This window comes from Archocentrus centrarchus, chromosome 14, assembly GCF_007364275.1.
Source record: "Archocentrus centrarchus isolate MPI-CPG fArcCen1 chromosome 14, fArcCen1, whole genome shotgun sequence".
Taxonomy (NCBI): Eukaryota; Metazoa; Chordata; class Actinopteri; order Cichliformes; family Cichlidae; genus Archocentrus; species Archocentrus centrarchus.
In genome coordinates this window covers 10,961,378-10,982,446 of record NC_044359.1, presented here as the reverse complement: position 1 = coordinate 10,982,446, position 21,069 = coordinate 10,961,378, and the positions used below count along the sequence as shown (strand labels likewise).

Sequence of the window (21,069 nt, the reverse complement as noted above, 5' to 3'; positions counted from 1 at the left end):
GAAAAAACATTTCTGACCAAAACACTGCAAAAAAAAAAAAAAAAAAAAATTAACTGTTGATAATTAGCAGATAAAACCAGGATTATAGTTACAGAAGAGGAATTTAAAGATTAGAACTCTCACTAAAATATTCTTAAACTGTTTATATAAACTAAGTCATTATGTAGCAGAGATAATAAAGGGCCCGTATTTTAATTATAAAAAAACCTTCATGATCCTCCGTGATGTCAAATCTGCTCACATGACACTGTCGACCGTTGGGGCTGACTTTAAGATGGTTTATACGCTGTCACAGATAACCCAGACTCTTTTGACATTATATTCTGCAGAACCCGTAGCACCCCAACAGAGCACTTCGCTCTCAGGCTGCTGGCTTACTTGTGGTTCCTAGGATACTTAAGAGTAGAATGGGAGGCAGAGCCTTCAGCTTTCAGGCCCCTCTTCTGTGGAACCAGCTCCCAGCTTGGATTCGGGAGACAGACACCCTCTCTATTTTTAAGATTAGGCTTAAAACTTTCCTTTATGATAAAGCTTATAGTTAGAGCTGGATCAGGTGACCCTGAACCATCCCTTAGTTATGCTGCTATAGGCCTAGTCTGCTGGGGGGTTCACATAATACACTGTTTCTTCTCATTCACCTTATTTACTTTGTTTATACTCCACTCTGCATTTAATCATTAATTGATATTAATCTCTGGCTCTCTTCCACAGCATGTCTTTCTCTCCCCTCAGCCCAACCGGTCGCAGCAGATGACTGCCCCTCCCTGAGCCTGGTTCTGCTGGAGGTTTCTTCCTGTTAAAAGGGAGTTTTTTCTTTCCACTGTCGCCAAGTGCTTGCTCATAGGGGGTCGTTTTGACTGTTGGGTTTTCTCTGTATTATTGTAGGGTCTTTACCCACAATACAAAGCGCCTTGAGATGATTGTTGTGATTTGGCGCTATATAAATAAAATTGAATTGAATTGAATCTGTGGGATTTTAAACACCTGACATTGGATTGCTTTGTGATGTCCATCTTGAAGAAAACCTTTGTGGTCATATCACAAGTGGATCTGTTGTTTTATTTCAAATGTTATCTATGAAACGTTACATCTGTTCAAGTGTAAAATAAGAATACATATTTTGCAGCACTTAATCAGTTGCATAGACTGTATGGATATTAGGAGCTGTGAAATAATTTTGACTCACATTAACTGTTTACATTCAGAGTCCAGCCAGAACCTCAGATTTGAAACAGGACAGTGATTTAACTCTAAAATGACATAGGCGCTTGGCCACCTTGCGTTTATATAGGAATATAACCATAAAACAACCAGTTGGCAACCACTTGAGTCAAGTCCTCCATTTCAAAGAGTTGTGTCGCAGACGAGTTGTGCTCTTCAGCACAGAATGACTCTGATTTATTGCAATCTGTCTGCACTTATAAATTAGATTTAAATTATTTGCAAATATTAGCCAGTTTGAGTGATTGCATTCAGTAAATGTTGAACCACAACTGTTTGGAGACAAGTTCCCTCCCACCAGGCAACCTTTGCAATCACCTTGCAATCAAAACTGGTCGCTGCAACTAGTTACAAGTGTTCTCTGATAGTAAAAAAAATTCAGTGCAATCTCCAGACAACTTAAACCTAATCACAAGGAGGTTACTGTCTTATTTTTACTCTGAGCAATGACCCAACTTTCTTCTGACTGGCTGCCCCTCACAAAGAGGATTGAACACTAGGTAAATTTGGCTTCTGTGCTCACAGCCAGAGCTGTTTGCATGGGATGACCATATTAGGATATCTGCTCTCACTGACATCATTCAGAGTTAAGATAGAAAAAACACAGTATTTTGATCAGTCTGAAACCAGAGCTTTTGGCTCACGGTGATTACCTGCACACATGCTGACCTAATTTTCTGAAACTTCAGCCATGATTAATATCAACATCCAGTATTGTAACCGTGAATAAATGAGAGAACATACGAAAGAGCACAACAGGGCCCCTTTAAGGTAACAAATACACATTTTAATTACAACTGGACAGCTTTCTACCAACATATCAAAGAAGACTGCCACTTTGAAGCTAAAGGTAGCTACTGCACAGAGCCTCTAGCACAGCCCAAAATTTGCTAAATTAGTGCAACAAATCAACCTCATGTGAAGACGGATGAGCACTGCTGACATGAGCAATAAACAGTGCAGCAGAGCAGCAGCGTGTTAACTGGATAACAAAGCTAATTGGCATTGAATTAATAGAACAATGAAGTCTTGCAAACAGACCACTTAAAAGTCACATTTTCCCTTTTTCAAACTCCGCTTCTGCTGGCCTAAATTCACAACTCAAATTAAAAGTTACGCCTCATCTGTAGCCATCAGGAAATTTGCCATCAGTATGCACACAGTCTGAGCTAATCAGGACTAATCAAGCCAATCACAGCATTCTCATTAGCTCGCCGGTGATTCAGCAATGATGACTCAGCAGAAGAGACAAAGATAATCCATCTGAAGCAATGAGACAGAAGTGACTGGAAACACCTGGAACAATTACACCGGAGATGCAGACGGCTGCTTGGATGTTTATATTGACATTTTATGACTTGACATCCTGCATTCTCAAGAGGAAACACCAAAATAACTCCGGTTCTATCCAAGTGGGATTTGTAGTCAATTAAAAACACTATCATGTCGCCATTTCATTTAAGCTCCCTTCTTCTGTTTCCACGGAGACATTACCATTGGAGACTGGGATATTAATCACTGAATTAATTATTATGGGCTGCCTTGAGGGAGCAGAAGGGGGTATTAACCCTTATTAAGAAAGGAAGGGTGAGAAGGAGGAAGACATTCAGTGCCATTTTTACTTCTGGCTTTCCTGGTGGAGCTGCATCATGAATCAAACTGTCGACATTAACAGTAAGAGATTTTCATCAAAGAGATGCAGCTAAAAATGCTACATGTAACTCTGGAAATGTAAAGTCAAGATCACAAGGCTGGATGGACACATAAGTCATTGGCTTTGGGAATAGTCATTGATCTATGAATCATTCAAGCCTAAAAAGGCACTTAACTCAAGGGACAAACCAGTACTGTGTCAACACATACAATAATAGCAAAGAACGAGTTTCAAATTGTATCTTCAGACACTTTGTTATTAGCAGCCTGTCACAAAAACACGATTTTTTCCCATTTCTTTAGTTGAGTCTATGACAAATTCCAAAGATAACACAGTTTGGCAGGCATAAAATAGTATTTTACACCAACAAAGAGACTCCCGGAGAACTATGTGCTGAAAACTTATATCTAGGTGCATCATCAGAAATGGCCTCAGTGGAAGGGCAGATATCAAGAAGCCATTCTTAAACAGGGAAACATGGCGAAAAAGCTGAGGTATGCCAAATTACACAAGACATGGACTGGAAATCGGTGGTAACAGGTCTGATGGAGTGATGAATCCAATTTTGGAATTTTTGGTTCAAATCGTCATCCATATGTATGGAGGAGGTCAGGAAAGAGGTAAAGCAGAGAGTGTCCAGAAAACTTTGAGGTCTGACATAGTTATTTGGTCAGAGCAAACTAATAAGGTCATCCTTATAGAATTAATTGTGCCATGGGAAGACAGCTGCGATGAAGCTCATGAAAGAAAGAGCCTTAAGTACCAAGACCATGTCCAGGAATGTAGAGAGAAAGGGTGGCAAGCATGGCTGTTTCTTGTAGAAGTGGGGTGCGGGAGGTTCCCAGCACAGTCATCGTGGACAGTGCTCGCTGCACTCGGAGTTCTGGGGAACAAGTGGAAGACAGCTGTGCACAGGATTGGGGAAGCAGCAGAAAGAGCCTCTTGCTGGCTCTGGTGTGAAAAGGAGGAGGCGAGCTGCGGACCCGCATCTTTGGATGTATAAATCATATAAACTCTGTTTTTCTCTTATATACTGTACTTCCATGTATGTTTGTAAATGTTTGACTAAATCACTGCACCCATTTCTGATAGTATATAAAGCTGTGAGAGGGGGCTGAAAACATTTGCACAATACTATAGAAACCATGTAAAGCTTGCACTGAGCTAAAGTATCATTATGGGATCAGGTACTGTTGGATCAGTATCAACTCTAAAAACAAACAGATGTTCTCGATGTTCAAACAACATTTCACATGAGTTATTGACAGTCTCTGAATAGCTTTCCACTTGAAAAATGAAGCAGTGTGGTTCCTTGACTAAATAAAAAAACAACAGATTTGTTTTTTTTTTTCCCTGTAAATTTACAACTTTATTCTTGAAAAACTGGTCATGGGGGCAGCCATCTGAGCAGAGAAACCCAGACCTCTCTCTCTGCAGCCACCTCCTCCAGCTGTTCTGGTGGGACACTGTTGCGTTCCCAAGCCAGCCAAGAGACATAAGCTCTGCAGGATATCCTGGGTCTACCCCAGAGTCTCCTCCCAGTAGGACATACCTAAATCACCTGACCTAGGTGGTGCCCAGGAGGTATCCTGGTCAGAACCACCTGAACAGGCCCCCTTTAATGTGGAGGAGAGGCTCTACTCCCAGCCTCTGTTAAAGAAAAACAACCACACAGAACTTTGCAGATAGGGTTAAATATGGGAATGCTTCCCTCCTATGTTATATAGCAAGCAACATCCTTCATCTTCACATGAAGATTTGTATTAGGCTTCATGTGAAATAATGGATCCTAAATCGTCACATTACTTTGATTCCTTGTGATAACCATTAGCCTGAGTGCTTTTGGCAAGTCTTGGTACTAATTGAGTGGAGGTTTCAGCGGTAATAAGAGAAGAACTCTTCTGTGACATTTATTAGTTGATGGCTATTTGTACTGGTACTCTATGTTAAAATGTTCCACTTTAACGTGGAAATAAACACATTTACAGCCTGATACAAAAATACATTTGGTCACCATAGTTACTTTCTCCTCTACATAACAACTGAAGGTGGGAGGACTTTTTAATAACTCTCCAGTTTAAATTTTATTGTTGCATTTTTAGAGACAGGTCTGCTTTGCACGACTCGTGTATATGTATATGTTGTGTAGCAGCGGTCTGCTACACAACGTTTCTGCTGGACCTCTCAACGATGCTTGTGGTGTTGATGATTTCTGGAGTGTTTTTATTAGGATTACCTAAGAATCCTCCTCAAGAAGCCTGTGCTCCAAGTGAAATTCTAGCATTTGATTTTATAAATTACGTAGCACCAATTCTCAGTTCTCTGAGTGTATAGCATGTAGATGCAGCTTGCCAACATTATTTAACTCAGTACTCCAGCTTTTCATCTAAGTATTGCCACTTCTGAATCCAAAAACACATGGCAGTAGTCATAAAGCTAAAGGCTATAGGCTTAACCTAAGCACAGTCCTCACTGGCTGAGAAATGAAGCCAGAGTGGAGGTGGAAAAAGCTGCAGTTCCTCTAATGGCCATTTGAGGCTTTCTACAAAAGTGAGTAAATCCCCAAAGAAATAAACATTTTACTCTATATCTAATTTCCCATTTCTGCTGTATTCAGGTATTTGCATAACTCACCAATTTAAACTTTATTAGGGGTTGTGCACACGGTTGTAGTAAAAGACGGCGGTTCATTTTCTTAAATGGTTTTAAACCTCTTTTTCACTGTCCAAAGTTAGCTTTCACTGAAAAATAGATAGAGATTACTAATGAAGGTAACCAGCTAACATTAGCATTACCTGATACCACCTCCCCCCTGCCCCCTCCAGGTTGACCCTCTTTGCCAAATACAGTGAAGCAGCATAAGGCTTCAAAACTATAGTACATGAATCAGTGGGTGACATAATGATGGTATACACCCATCTTTTATATACAGTCTATTGTCTACCTTATTTGGAGCAGCTCTACACTTTAGTCTGACAATGAACAGCAACAAGTAGCCTAATGTAGTAATTTGGGACATTAATTAGGCTAATTAAGCCTTATAAATGTGAACAACTTCACAGATGGGTTCACCAGGTTCAAATGACCCATTTATGGCGAATGCATCCAGTTGTATGTGTGAACATATTTTTGCAATGGGGGACCAGTATCTGTCTCCCGTGCTGCTTGTATTGCTTTGGACAGAGCTGTGGGGTTTTCTCTAATGAAAACTGACACAATGTGACCCCCAGTCAATCAACGCGGATGTGACCAAAATTAACCTTAGCAAAGCTCGCTCCTAAAAGGCTACCCCAAACAGTTTGAAGCAACAAACACTGCAGATTATGTCTACAGCTTATGGGCTTCTTATGTAATTTGTCTGCCGTGAATTAACATTTAGACTCTGCATGCAGACTGGGTTTCCACCGTCCGGCCAGCTCCTGACTGTAAGGCCCTCGCTCCAAAATTCGTCCCACTTTCACCCTTGCCCTTGTCACTTCCTCTATGCCATATAATCTCCTCTGTGTGAGAGGATTTGCATGTCAGGAAGGGCTGCCGGGCTCTGGGGTTCTGTATTGATGGACTGGGAGAGGCCCCCTGGGACTGGCAGTGACAGGTGGAAAGGAAACGGGAACACAGAGGATTGAAATGTAGACTTTTCATTCTGATGTGAACATTGTTATGCAGCTCTGAAGTCCTTATCTGCAGTATGCAGGCGGAGATGCAGCAGACTGGAGTGGTTATGGTGGTGGGTGGGGGTGGTCTGCACACATGTGAACAAAGCAATCGTACCCTTTAAATGAGTGTGCTTAATCACAGTCACAAGCCCGCTATAGTCTCCTCTATAGGTTGCTTACGTGACTGGGCTGGGCTATAATGTACCTCAGGATCCTCCATCTTGTGTTCTCCTCTGCTGTGGGTGAGGCTGAAAGATACAGGCTGGTTTGGTCCTCCTTTCATCTCCTAAAATCTTACTAACTCTATTACACTACAAGATCCATAAGGGCTTAAAACAGATAAAAGAAGTGTTAAATGCAGGACTTAAAATAACTATAGGAGCAGTAGCTTAAAATAACCATCTGCTGGAACTTTAAGCATGACAAAGCCTTTCAAAATGCTAAGAAAGGCTTTACAGAAAATGAGAAACCACTAAGAGTTGCAGGCCTTGACAGCGTATAAGCTTAAGAATGCCAGTGTGTGCTTACAGAGAGGAAGCCTGATCTTTGATTGGAAAAACAAAGATCTCCTCCAGCTTTTAGTCACACAATAAACTGTACAAGCTCCAATTCTCCACCCTTCCAAAGTACGCCATGTATACTGGACACCAATCGGCTGGTCGAAAGCCCCAGGGAGGCTGGGTTCGGGTCTCATAATTTGGGCAAAGGGAAGAGAAGTCACAGACACGTAATGAAACACGCAGGCTTTCCAGACAGCTGCTTCAAAGACAGAAACATGTAACTGGAGCTCAAATACACAAACACAAGTGCAAAAAGCACAACTGTCGGAGCTGACAAACAACGAGACGGCCTAATTCCCTTACAAGCAGACAACACAGCGTATGCGAGTCAGGCAGTGAAGAACAATAAGGCTGAGGAAGAAAGAGAGACAGAGGAAATCAATACTAGCAGAGACTTTCTCTGTCTCACACAAACACACACGCACGCACCCACGCACAAGCAAGACTGATATCACTGTGCACACACAGCACGAGAAGCACATACTACAGTGCAAATAACACAGTTCATACTTATCCCCTCTATAGTATTCAAACTGTATCTCCATGCAATCTACTGCTATTATGTGGGGTTACTTAAACAATGTAAATATGCTGCAGTTGGTTAATGAGGTACAATTTATTGTGAGTGGCAAATGAAAACCTCACAACTGTAACTTTTTATAAAAAACAAAAGAAAAAGTCTTACTTTAAAAGAAATAGTTCAATTGGGGAAATTTGCTTATTTGCTTTTTTTTGTCAGTCTGATGTCAACCTGACATGTTGTGAGTTGAGTAAGCAGCTTACCTTTTTTTGTCTAACAAAAAGATTGGAAGCAAATGGGAGAATTAACATTGTCTGAGGCATAATGGACAAATAAATGGCTGCCAGCATAATTTACTTAAGCCAGTCTAATTGTTTTCTAAATCTTGCTAATTAAAATATACACTGTTTTTAGCCAAGCTAGCAGCGTGGCTCTATGAATGGAAGTGCAGCATTTTTGATTTAGACTGAAATCCACCAACACGTATTGACATGGACAGATTGTCTCTGGAGCTTGAAAAAAGGGCGACTGGACTTCTTTTTTGTTTCTTGAAGACGTAGCCAAAGGACTCAACTTTGCCATAGCCCCACAACAGCTTCCTATAGTAGACCTCATCACAGCAACAGAAACCGCTATAAGAAATAACAAACTTTCTCATCCTGTAGCAGAACAGATCAGGACGAAAGTTTCAGCCACTCTCGCCAGTGCAAGACTTCCTCCATCCAACCTCACCATTCAGGAGAAGAAGGCCATCACAGCCCTAAGCAAGGATCAAAACATCACCATACTGCCAGCCGACAAGGGGAGGTGCACGGTGGTGCTGAATTCATCGGATTACCACAACAAAATTACTACACTCCTCAGTGACAACAATACTTATGAGGTCTTGAGACGTGATCCCACAAGCAACTACAAGAAAAAAGTTGTTTGCTGCCTGCAACAACTTGAAAAGGAAAAAGCCATTGACCGCCCCACTTACTACCGCCTGTACCCTGGAGAAGCCACTCCATGCATTTATGGACTCCCAAAGATCCACAAAGAAGGAGTCCCACTTCGACCCATTATCAGCAGTATAAACTCGGTCACCTACAACATTTCCAAACACCTCGCCACCATCTTATCACCGCTTGTTGGCATCACACCCCACCACATTGAAAACTCTACAGATTTTACTAACAAGGTCCAGAATCTTGTACTTGATCCAGATGAAACCATGGTGTCCTTTGATGTGGTTTCACTTTTCACTTGCATACCTACAACTGAGGCAGTGGAGACCGTCAGAAGACGACTACAGGAAGACGATTCCTTACTGAACAGAACCAGCTTCACCCCAGATCAGATTTGTGCACTTTTAGATCTCTGCCTTACCACAACATATTTTAAATACAATGATGGATTCTACAGACAGAAGCATGGATGTGCCATGGGCTCCCCAGTGTCTCCCATTGTAGCCAACCTTTACATGGAGGAAGTGGAAAGTAAAGCTCTTGGTTCTTTCAAAGGGACGGCACCTAGCCACTGGTACAGATATGTAGATGACACCTGGGTCAAAATCAAAACCCGAGAAGTAGAAGCCTTCACTCGTCACATTAACTCAGTGGATAAATACATACGTTTTACCAGGGGGGACACCAGAGATAACAAGTTACCATTCCTGGACTGTGCGGTGCTTATCGAGGAAGATGGAAGCCTCAACATTGAAGTTTACCGGAAGCCCACACACACAGACCAGTATCTCCTCTTTGACTCCCACCACCCTCTGGAACACAAACTTGGGGTGATCAGGACCCTACAACACCGTGCGGAAAGTGTTCCCTCTAAGGCAGAAGGGAAGCATAAGGAACACACACACATTAAGAAAGCCCTCAAAACATGCGGTTACCCCAACTGGGCCTTCATCAAATCAGCTAAGATGCACAGGAATGAAGGCCAAACACAAACTACAGAGAATGGGAAGGACAAGAGGAACAACATTGTCATCCCATATGTGTCAGGCTTGTCAGAGAAACTCAGAAGAATTTTCTCCAAGCATGACATCTCAGTATACTTCAAACCAAGTCACACCCTAAGACAAAAACTGGTTCATCCCAAGGACAAACCCGCCAAACACAAGATCAGTGATGTAGTGTATGCTGTTCAGTGCAGTGAAGAGTGCTCGGACCTCTACATTGGTGAAACCAAACAGCCTCTTCACAAACGAATGGCACAACATAGAAGAGCCACCTCGACAGGACAAGATTCAGCAGTACATCTGCATCTGAAGGAAAAAGGGCACTCTTTTGAGGATGCCAATGTTCACATTTTGGACAGGGAAAACAGATGGTTTGAAAGAGGAGTGAAAGAAGCCATCTATGTCCACTGTGAACAACCATCATTGAACAGAGGAGGTGGATTACGTCACCAACTTTCCCCCGCTTACAGTGCTGTCCTGAGCTCCCTTCCCAGACGTCTCAACCCCCATTCACACCTTTGTTCCAGTGACCTCAATAGGCCACAGGAAACAATGGAGCGGAGTCCTAAGTTGGTTTCAACTGAAACCACTGATTAAATATGACCCACGCCCCCTTCACACCTGGGCACATGTGTTCAAGCACATGATCAATAGAGGGTCATAACCACCTCCAGGGGACTACGCCCACAGGGGTTTAAATACCTGGGTCTCTCCACCATTTGGTTGAGAACTGAAGAAGCCTTTCGGATGAGAGGTGAAACGTCTTCAAGAAACAAAAAAGAAGTCCAGTCGCCCTTTTTTCAAGCTCCAGAGACTACTATGACCTGGATAACTGAGAATCTACACAGACACATGGACAGATTATAAATTAAAAGGCCGCTGGGCACTCATCCAGCAGAGGACCAAGACACCCAGACTGAAATATGCAGGTTTTTTTTTTTTTTGCATCACTTTGTGGTCATTTTGCAGCTCTTCATTGTTTTTGTTTTCTTTTTTGGCACCTTGTGCCTCTTCATGCTTTTGAGTCATTTTGGATCTTTTTTTTGCATTTTCTCTCCTTGCAGTCTTGCAGTTATTTTGTCTCTAAATTTTAGTCTCTTTTGCATCTCCTTGTTGCCATTTTGTGTGTTTGCAGTCATTTTCACCTCCTCTCCATCTCATTTTATTTCCATTTATGTGTTTTCCTACGGTATGTATAATATTTGTGAAATAAGACCACTCCCGGGCCTATAACCTGCAGGTGCATTAATCTGGCCATATCGATTGGATAAAATATTGTGCAGACTTTCATATTGCCAAGGTGATAAGACAGCCGAGGACATGATCTGCAGTCTAGACTGATATCTTTTCCACTGGTTTCAGCAACTTTTATTGAATACTAGTGAATACTATTCCTGGAGTTTCCATAACTGCTGTCCACTATTGCAGGTTTATAGAAGAAATTGCCAGAACAGAAAGGACTGCCATTTACACGATCTTGTTGTCTGTATTGATAAAGTCACCTCAAAACTCTGCACTAATATTTTTTTTTTTTCATTTTCTTCCTACACCTATAACCTCTGAAGTCTAGCCGTTTCTACAGCACTGTCTCCCCTCTGTTATGCTGTTCATTGAGGCATCTGCAACAAATTGACTTGCTCAAAAAATTGCCAGTCATGTTATTATGTTTGGTCTGAAAACCTCTGGGGCTTATGGGAAACTGTGTTTGTTAAAGGCTGCAAAAACACACATTTCCCCAAATACTACAGCTTGTAACTCTGTCCCACTCTGTATATTTATTACATTTGTTTGTGTAGTTACACATGTCAGATGGATTTGGGTTTTTTTTATTGTCCTCACTTCTGGGCATTTGTGTTTTTCAATCAAGTGTCTCAACAACTGAAATTTAGTCCAGGCATCCATCAATCCCCCAGGATGAGCTGTAATAAGTTTGCTGAACTACTTTTGCCCAGTATTTTGGTTTATGACCAAAAACCTGCAAAACTAACAATATTCCCCATAAGCTGCACATGCTCACAGAGCTGCTGGCTTGACAGACTCTTAGTCTTCTTTAAACTTTATACAAACAGAGACATGAACACATTTTCTGGTGTATTAGGGCTATTTTCTGGCAGACAGCCGCTACCCACAGTGACTGTTTCCTTGTATGAGCTTGAATGAATGAGCTTTATAGACACTGGTAGATGTTAATTTGAACTCTGGGCACAGTTAGATTAGCTGTTAGCAGTGTACAGACCTGTAATGTAGGTTTACACTCACCAGCCACTTCATGGTGTACACCTGTTCAACTGCTCGTTAACATGAATTTGTAATCAGCCAATCACATGGCAGCATGTGGGTGACCTGCTGAAGTTCAAACGGAGAATCAGAATGGGGAAGAAAGGAGACTGAAACGACTTCGAATGCGGCATGGTTGTTGGTGCCAGAATGGTCAGAAAATGAGTGGGCAGCAGCTCTCTGGGTGAAAAAACATCTTGCTGATGTCAGAGGTCACAGGAGAATATCCAGACTGCTTCAAGCTGATAGGAAGGCAACAGTGACTCAAATAATCACTTGTTACAACTGAGGTATGCAGAAGAGCATCACTGAATGCACAACACATCAAACCTTGAAGCAGATAGGTTACAGGAGCAGAAGACCCCGCTGGGTGTCACTCCTGTCAGCTAAGAGCAGGAAATTGAGGCTACAGGTCACACGGGCTCAAACTGGACAACAGAAGTTAAAAACGTTGCCTGGTCTGTTGACTCTTGATTTCTGTTGTAACATTCAGGTGGTAGAAGCAGAATTTGGTGTAAACATCATGGAGCCATGGCTCCAGACCTGTCTTGTATGGACAGGATGGCAGGATCCATACAATCTGCAGCAACTGTGTGATGCTATCATGTCAGCATGGACCAAAATCTCTGAGGGATGTTTGCAGCACCTTGTTTAAGGTGTACTTAATAAAGCGGCTGGTCAGTGTATAGCAGAAATAGAGGCAATAACAAATTCTTCCCAAAAGGTTGAACTATTTCTTCAAAGTCATTTTTATATTCCTCACCAACGCAAAGCTACATAATTCAAACTCTTGTGCTAACATGCACTGTAAGTTTATGTTTTTATGTAGGTACTAAATGATGAGGTTTTCATACCATGACAGAAAAATATATAAATAAATATTATATTTATTTTGTAAAAAAAACCAAAACAAAATCATACTCATTCCAACCATCAGTTCAAAATCATTCTCCATCCTGTTTTATACACACGCCCACACTTTTAAAATGAGCTGCGTTTGAAAAAAGATTGACTGCGGTTCTTTAGCGGCAGTGATGTGTTAAACGTGATTAAAAACATGAGGCCCGAACAACATACTAATGTGTTCCTTTTTCTTCTTCTACACTGTCACAGACTCCTGCTCGTCACGGCGGGGTGTCGCGACTCGCTCGGTTTTCATTTGCGTCAATCAAACATGTTTGAATTAATGATGACGGTCTTAACTGGATTGACAGGCGAGGGATTTAAGTACACGACGCTCCCACAGAGTCATCTGTACAGTATGTTCATCCACACTCACACAGAAGCAATCCAATCCGACATGAAGCCACAGTGTGATTATAATTGGCCTCGAGGTCATGCAAAGTGACTGTATCCTGAGTAAAAAAAAAAAAAGATGAGATGGTGAGATGGTGTCTTACCTGGGGGAGATGTCGCAGCCCTGCTGCATGAAGGCGCCCAGGGAGAACCAGAGGGAATTGAAGATGCCAAACTCATTGGGGGGCTGGTCGCTTGGCGGACCGTCGGTGCCCTCTTCGGGCTCCTCGGTGTGCCATTCGTACGGGCTGAAGCGGCTGACCAGGAAGAGCACCACGCTCACGCCGATATAGGCAAACACGATGCACATCCAGATCTCGTAGGCCAACGGGTCCAGGAAGGAGAACACCCCTGGTTTAGATTTTTGGGGCTTCTTGATCATGATGGAAATGCCCAGCGACATGAAGGGCTTGGAGAAATCAATCACCTCCTCCCGGACCAACGTGATAGTCAAAGGGGCCACAGCGATTTCCGCTTTCTGTGGGAGGTTAGATAAAGAGAGATTTGATTTGCCGGAACCCAAATGATGACAGATAAACAAATGCAAATGATGGATCATCTCTCTGAGCTGGGCCATGCAACAATCAAACACCACTTAGTCACAGATCCATCCCAAAGGGCAATAGCCAGCCAACCCGCAGACAACAAAACAACAATTTCTTCTTCTTCAGATGGTGTCATTGTTATTCATGACATTGCTCACGTAATGAATTTCTCCCTTGGCTGAACAAATCTCTGAGCGATCAAGTTGAGATGGCAGCTGAATACATCTCAGAGTGATCAAGTTAAGACAGAGGGAGAAGGAAAGAAATTGAAAAAGAAATTCTGAAGCCCTCTCTAACGCTCAGAGGCTTAGCTCAAACTCCAGGGGAATGAGCAGGGAGGATAAAATAATATGTCAGAGAAATATGCTTACAGCACAGCAAGGCAAAAAACATAGGAAATGGCCACCTTGGAGGTCTGCAGCTGGGGAAAAGTGCACACTGACTTGCTGAAAATCCACAAACCAGATTACAGTTAGTGACTTAGCAACACTTGTGACCTTGTCTGCCCAGCAGGGGAGGAAAGGGCTTAATATCAGCAAGAATTTAAAGTTTTATTACGACCATCGCACACTTAAGGAGGTAGGAAAGGAGAAAAGGAGGAGGACGGAAAGAAAATGAAAGAGATTTAAGTTCTTTCATCCTCAGCAAAATGCACTAAGATGACAGCCTTGGGGCATTTAGTGTGCACTAAAATACATGGTGGGTTAAAAGGAGGCAGGGGCTTTGGCGGAAGAACGGATCTGTTCTGGGAGATTGGGGGTGGTGGTGGTGGGGGCAGGGGGGGGGGGGGGGGGGGGGGGGGGGGGGGGGCAGCAGGGGGTGACACCTGCAGTTGCCAAAAAGATTATACAGACGTCTATGAGAAAATGACCCCGCTTTGGACTTTATTTAGGACTTCATTAAAAACTTTACTGATGAGATTTATGGTCTCAATTGCTAGTTTCAAGTTCTAATGAATACAACATCAAGTAAATTTGATGAATTATGGTTTTAAGCTAGAGTAAAATAGACAGTTAAACCAAGTATATTTTAGGGCGTGGCTGCTTTATGACTAAATTGTAGTCTGGGTTCTATTGACCCATCACGTTTGAGTGGGCTCTGGTTACATGCAGGTTGTGTGGAGAGCAAAAGAGGGAGCACAATATTTGCTGACAAGTTAGTTTTATAGTATCCATGCATCCATTTTCTTCCACTTCAGTCAAGTCAAGTCAAGTCAAGTCAAGTTTATTTATAAAGCACATTTAAAACAACGACGTTGACCAAAGTGCTGTACAAGATCTGTAACCCCAAGGACTATACTAAATAAAAATAAAAATATATAAATAAATAAATAAAATAATAAAATAAAAATAAATAAATAAAAACATTAAGAACAATAAATAACATAAGAAAATTAAAAATTAAAACGTTTAAAACAAGTACCATAAAATACCATAAAACAATCATCTAAAAGGAGGTAGCACTGCAGCCAAATGCCAAGGAAAAGAAATGTGTTTTTAATAGAGATTTAAATGTGTGTATCGTCTGAGCTGTGCGAATATGGAGAGGTAGATCGTTCCATAGCTTTGGTGCTGCTGCTGCAAAAGCTCGATCACCTCTCTGTTTTAGTCTAGTTTTAGGCCTCTGTAAGAGCAGCTGGTTCGATGACCTCAGAGCTCTTACAGGGGTGTGACAGTGAAGCAGCTCAGACAGATACAAAGGTGCCAGTCCGTTTAAGGCTTTAAAAGTAAGCAATAAAATCTTAAAATCTCCAGCCCACCTGCAACTTCAGGGTTGCAGGTGGGCTGGAGCCTATTCCAGCTGTCATAGGGTGAGGAGTGGGCTAGGACAGGGCTAACAGAAAGACAGACAGCCAGTTACACTCACATTCACACCTATGGCCAATCTATAATCACCAGTTAACCTAACGTATGTGTCTTTGGGCTGCGGGAGGAAGCTGGAGTACCAGGAGAGAACACGCAAACTTCACGTAGCCTCAGCCTGCCAGTGGATTCAAACGCAGGAATCCACTGCTGTGAGGTGACGGTGCTATTCACTGTACCACTGTGCCACCTTGAAAGTAAGTTCCTGGTTTAAACCTCCTGGTCAGTAGGAAGCTTTCTGTGAGGAGTCTGAATATTAACCCTGTGCCTGCATGAGTTCTCTCTAAGTACTTCTCCCAGTACTTATTAGATGAACTGGTTGCTCTAACTGGCCATAGGTCTGGCTGCGAGAGCGAGTGGTTATCTGTCTCTCTGTGTTGGCCCTGCAACGGACCGACAACCTTTCCAGGGTTTACCCCCACTTCTCAAGCCATCTGGGATAGGCTCCAGCACCCCCCCCGCAACACTGAATTTGTTAAGCGGTTAAGTAAATGAATGGATGGATGGATAGTTAACAATGATTGGTGGACAGAAAAGGAAGTTTTGGCCTGGATATCTGTTATCCACTGTTCCAGATGTCCTAGCTACAACAGAAGCCCTGAAATGTTGGCGAGCAGACCAACGATAAGTTTCCAGATTGCTTTGTGAATCCTCAGTGGCCTCCACTCAGCCAGTTTCGCCCCCACTTGTGACGGCTGGTTTAGAAAAAACAAGATGCTTCGAATTCTTCCATCAAGGCCTCAAAATGGGACTTTTACAGATCAATGGATGATGTCATTGACTGGCATTGTTTGTTTCAGTCCCATAAACTTTGACCTTAAAGTTCAGCTTTTATGCTTTATGTTTCCATGGGCTTAGTACGAAAACACAATTTCTGGTCAGGGATTAAAAGGGTCCAAATGATTCAAAATTGTGTGATGACAGCTGCACTCGTACAAAGGAGCACGTCCACGCTTAAATCTTCCCGTTAAGGGATTTATATTAAAGTAATTTTGCTCTGCATGTCTTCCAGTCAAAGCAATTCTCTCGGACAGGCTGTGTTTCTGCTCTCAGTTAAAGAAGTGAAAACAGCCGAGAACAGAGCTGCACTTTTTGTTCCTGTGCTTTTGACCAACCTGGTTAGTCTTTACACCAAAAGTGCACTGCGCTGCTTGATCAGTCCTGACACATCCCGAACTGTGGCTCTGCTTGCACTCGCTGCAGTCGGCTTCACAGTGAGTCACTGCAGCACCAAAGAGGCGCAGGCGAGAAAAACGCCACTTTGTGAAAATGCCACTTAACTCATCACAAAAAAGGCTGGAAAAAGATCATTTGGTTTTTGACTGTACATTTTAAAGAAAATGGTTCTGCTGCTCATGAAAAGTTTTTTTTTTTTTTTTTTTGCCCAGGGTAATATTCTGTTCTGGGAACATGTATTTTATAGCTTTCTCTCAACAGAAGAAGGGTAAATAATCACAGTGTCAGATAGAGAGTCGAATATCACACATTTATTGAATAGAAAAATATTAGTTAGACCTCAGCTGCACTTATAACGTACTCATCTTTGCTTGTTTTTGGTTTCTGTCTGTTTCCTCCTAGAGAAATATGTTTTTTTCCCCTCCTCAAAAACATTCAAGTAAACAAGAACAAACAGGCTCTGAAATTGCGCTATCATTCCTCATACACATGCTTGCATCTTCTTTGATCTCACAGCAAGGTCAGTAGCAGAAAGACACCTCGCTCTCAACTCAAAAGTCCTCAGAGATTCTTTAACAAGCTCCACACCTGTGTTTCTCCTGCTCTAATGCGCCCCTAATTCCCCTCTTTCTGCTAGCATTAACAGCACCAGAGACTGTTTACGATTTCATTTCAGATGAGTGCGATTATCTCCACGACAAACAACACGCACAAACAGTGATTCAGATCTCTGCAGGTCAAGAAATACAGCGACTAAAGGAAAACCTTCTGCAAAGGCAATATTCTGCATGAAAAAGACATATATTTTGATTTAAGGAATCTGTTTAACCTACCATTAACAAGACCTTCATTTATCTTAATTAGGCGGAAAAGCAGGTTTTATTTATAATTTCCCCTTATCCTGTTTACTGATCTGTTGCTAATTTAACCTTCTGTTGATGCTGTTTGATCTTAATATAAATCACAGCCTGGTTTGTGGACTTACATTTTACAGCTTTATGTTTTGGATTTTAATCATTCCCATGTTGATTTCTTTTATGCCAGAAGATCCAATCTTTGGAGGAGAAGGTGAATTGCTACAATATGGGGCTAAAGCTAGCAGGCTGGCTTAGCAAGCTGCATCCATAGACTGGCAGACACAGGCACAGATAGCTACTAATTAGTACCAACATGTAAATAAATTGATACTAGAATTTCAATCACCAAAAGAATTCAAACACAGGCTTCTCAGAAGGTCAGTCGCATCATTTGTCAGTTAACTGCATTTAAAAAGGCACCACAAAACTAACGTGATTCTGAGGATTTGTATTTAGCTAATGGCTCAGTTGCACTAGATTAAAAATAGGAAGGCTTGCAACTAGGAAATATCAGTGGTTGCTCTTAATGAACTGATTTTTTTTTTCTGTCAGACTGATTGCCATTAGTCGGGGCGACCAAATTGTCACCCTGAGGTTGGGTGTGCAACATCCTCAACCAATGGTGATCGCTTTTGATCGCAAGGCGATTATGCAAGTCACCTGGCGGGAGGCAACCTGTCTTTAAACAACTGCAGTCTGACTCAGACGGACTACAGTCACTCTCAGATTGGTGAAAGTTTGCAAACAGCTGCCATCTAATTTATAAATGCAGACAGATTGCCAACATGTTGCAGTCAGTCTGAACCGCTAAGAGTGCTTCCTCTGCGACATGCGTCGTTGCAACAGGGGATTTGACTCAACTGCTTGCAGTCACCAGCTGACTGCCAGCTGGCCGTACTCTGGTCATACTCCTATGTAAAAGTAAGGTTGCCGAGTGCCTTGGTCATTTTACAGTTAAACTGCCATCTTGCAGCAACTATACCAGGGGTCGGCAACCTGTAATCCAGAAAGAGCCATTTGAACCCGGTTTCCAGGGAAAACAAAACAGTGAGAGCCGCAAATACTAGCGGAAGCCGGTAGCCTCTACCGTGAGTGACGCATATATTGAGAAACGAAAATAAATAAATAGATAAATTAAATGATTTTATTTCAATATTTCAAGATCACAATAATGTTCCAATTTAAAACTACAACAAAAACCGAACTGACAAAAATAAAATGCATTTCAATTGGATACTTATAATTTACTTCTGCGAGCCGCACAGTGCCGCAGATTAAGCCTGAATGAGCCGCAGGTTGCCGACCCCTGGACTATGCTAACTGCAGTAAGGTTCTGGCTGTACTCTGACTATAAGTCATTAACGTGAATTTCTGTGTATATAGATGGCAACATATTTGCAATTTTCAACAATTTATCACAGTTAATTGCTATATTAGCACAAAAAAGATTGGATGTAATTGGCAACTTCAATCGCAAACTGATAGCAAACTCTGTCTTACTGCCATTTTACCACTGTCTTGATGCACCAAAGTTGCTCTGAAGAGGACAACTAAGTGCTAGTGGTTGTAAACTTGGTTCCCGTCTTTAAAGCAACCATTTAAAAAGCAACAAGACTAAAACTTCATTGAACACAGTTGCAATCATTTTGGTCATGCTGTGGTTTCCAACCACTGTTTTCCACACTGTGACTGTATAATAAGAGGACAGCTAGCAGACAGCTAAATACCCACCAGTCAGTCAAAGCAACCACACCCGTTATTATGCATAATGTTGTGCCTTGATACAATTTACTGATACCGCTGGATCTAAACTCAAACATCCTCCTTTTTTACATATTTGTCTATATTTAAAATTGCACTTTTTTCCCTCCTCCTTGATCTTGAAAATAATATCTGCCTTTATTATTTATCATTATAAATATTTTATCATTTATATTTTGAATAACACTTTTTAATATATAGAGACTTGTTTCATATCAACTTTTATCACAGCTTTCCAACAGCAGCTATAACTTGTTTTATGTGACTAATCTTTTATTAATGGACTTTCTGCTTGAGGTTTAATGATGTAGATTTTGATAAATAATTTCAATTTTCAGCTTTTAAGATCAGATTATTTTTCCTCTCAGAAGCCAAGCTTCAGCTCAAATGTATTGTTAGTATAAAAAGATTAGAAGAAGGCACCAAATTCTCTGTAAATACCATCTTGAGTTCTACTGACAGCATAAAATTAAAGCTTCAGTGAGATGAGTCATTAAAAAAAAAAGATTTTAAAAGATAATTTCTGTCAAAAAATAAAGAACAGCCAAAGAGTAAAAACAAAGGTTCTTACCCCGTACACCAGCTCCCCGACCATACCGTTCCAGATCTTCGTCTCTGGGTCCCTGGCGCCGTACTTTCCATCGGGGACGATGGAGATCTTGTACTTGATGCCGATGTGTTTGGCGATCTCTGAAGCCAAGTCCACGCAATAACCCTCGTACTGGTCGTTGCCCTCGTACATCTCCCAGTTCTTCTTAAGCATCACGTAGGGTCCCTCCTACACAATGGACCATAACCAGTGAACCAAACCATGAGACACACAGACACGAGGGCTTGTGCAGTGACACACAAACAGAAAGCATTGAACAGCAGCTCATCAATACCAACCATTATTAAGGGTTAAGGTAAAAAAAAAAAAAAAAGTAGCTAAAGGTACCCTGTTGAATATTTGTGGAGCAACTGCTTGATGAGTAGGTTCCTGTTTGGTTAGCATCTAAGGCGTGCAGATGATAAAATACAATATTCTTACTGATGGTTTCTCACTATTCCACTGATCCAATTTTGGAGGTGTTAACAAGGCCTATAAACACTGAAATGGCAGAGATGGGCTATTGGCTAGCAAGCATGAATGTAAACAATGCATTCTCATAAACACTGACAGAAGAATCTGCTCGACACAATTTAGTCCCAAGTGGCACATGAAACAAACAAACACACAAGTGGAGTCTAGGACTGTATACCTCCACCGAGGTTGATAATTCCCTCTACACCATGCATGAACTGAGTCCTGGATCCAGAAGGATTTGAATCTGGATTAGTCTGTGATACTATATTTAGAACATCAAGAGGGTGTCTCCAAGTTTTCCCAATTTCAACGTGATGTGTAAGATAGGCCGCAAAATGTTAACTTTGCTTTATCTTGCAGTGGTGCAGAATCCTTCCAAAAATCCAGATCAACTCCAGATCTTGGACCAAGCAGCAACTCTGGCAAAACTTTCATGCAAATCAATCCAAAACTTTTTGAATAAGCCTGTGAACACACAAATAAAGCAAACCTTATAACCTCCTCGGTCTATGTAATTTTTGGCGGGGGGAATTGAAAATGTCCTGAAGCATGGTTCATGTCTTTCAAGCAAAACAGCGGCATCTACTGGCCAACTTTGGCTACTGCACTTTAAAGCTCAGATTAGGTTGAAAGAGGCAGGATACACAGTCTTACAGCTTTCATTACA

The 21,069-nt window shown here is 41.7% G+C and overlaps 1 protein-coding gene across 1 annotated transcript in view; it reads right to left on the bottom strand.

The window, feature by feature from the left end:
* Positions 1 to 21,069, bottom strand: part of gria4b (glutamate receptor, ionotropic, AMPA 4b) — a 177,785-nt gene that overhangs the window by 19,713 nt on the left and 137,003 nt on the right. Inside the window, exons 10-11 of the mRNA XM_030745811.1 lie at positions 19,908 to 20,114; positions 13,240 to 13,613 (exon numbers count right to left, since the gene is read on the bottom strand). Of these exons, the coding sequence (XP_030601671.1) occupies positions 13,240 to 13,613; positions 19,908 to 20,114 (581 nt within the window). The remainder of the gene's footprint in view (positions 1 to 13,239; positions 13,614 to 19,907; positions 20,115 to 21,069) is intronic.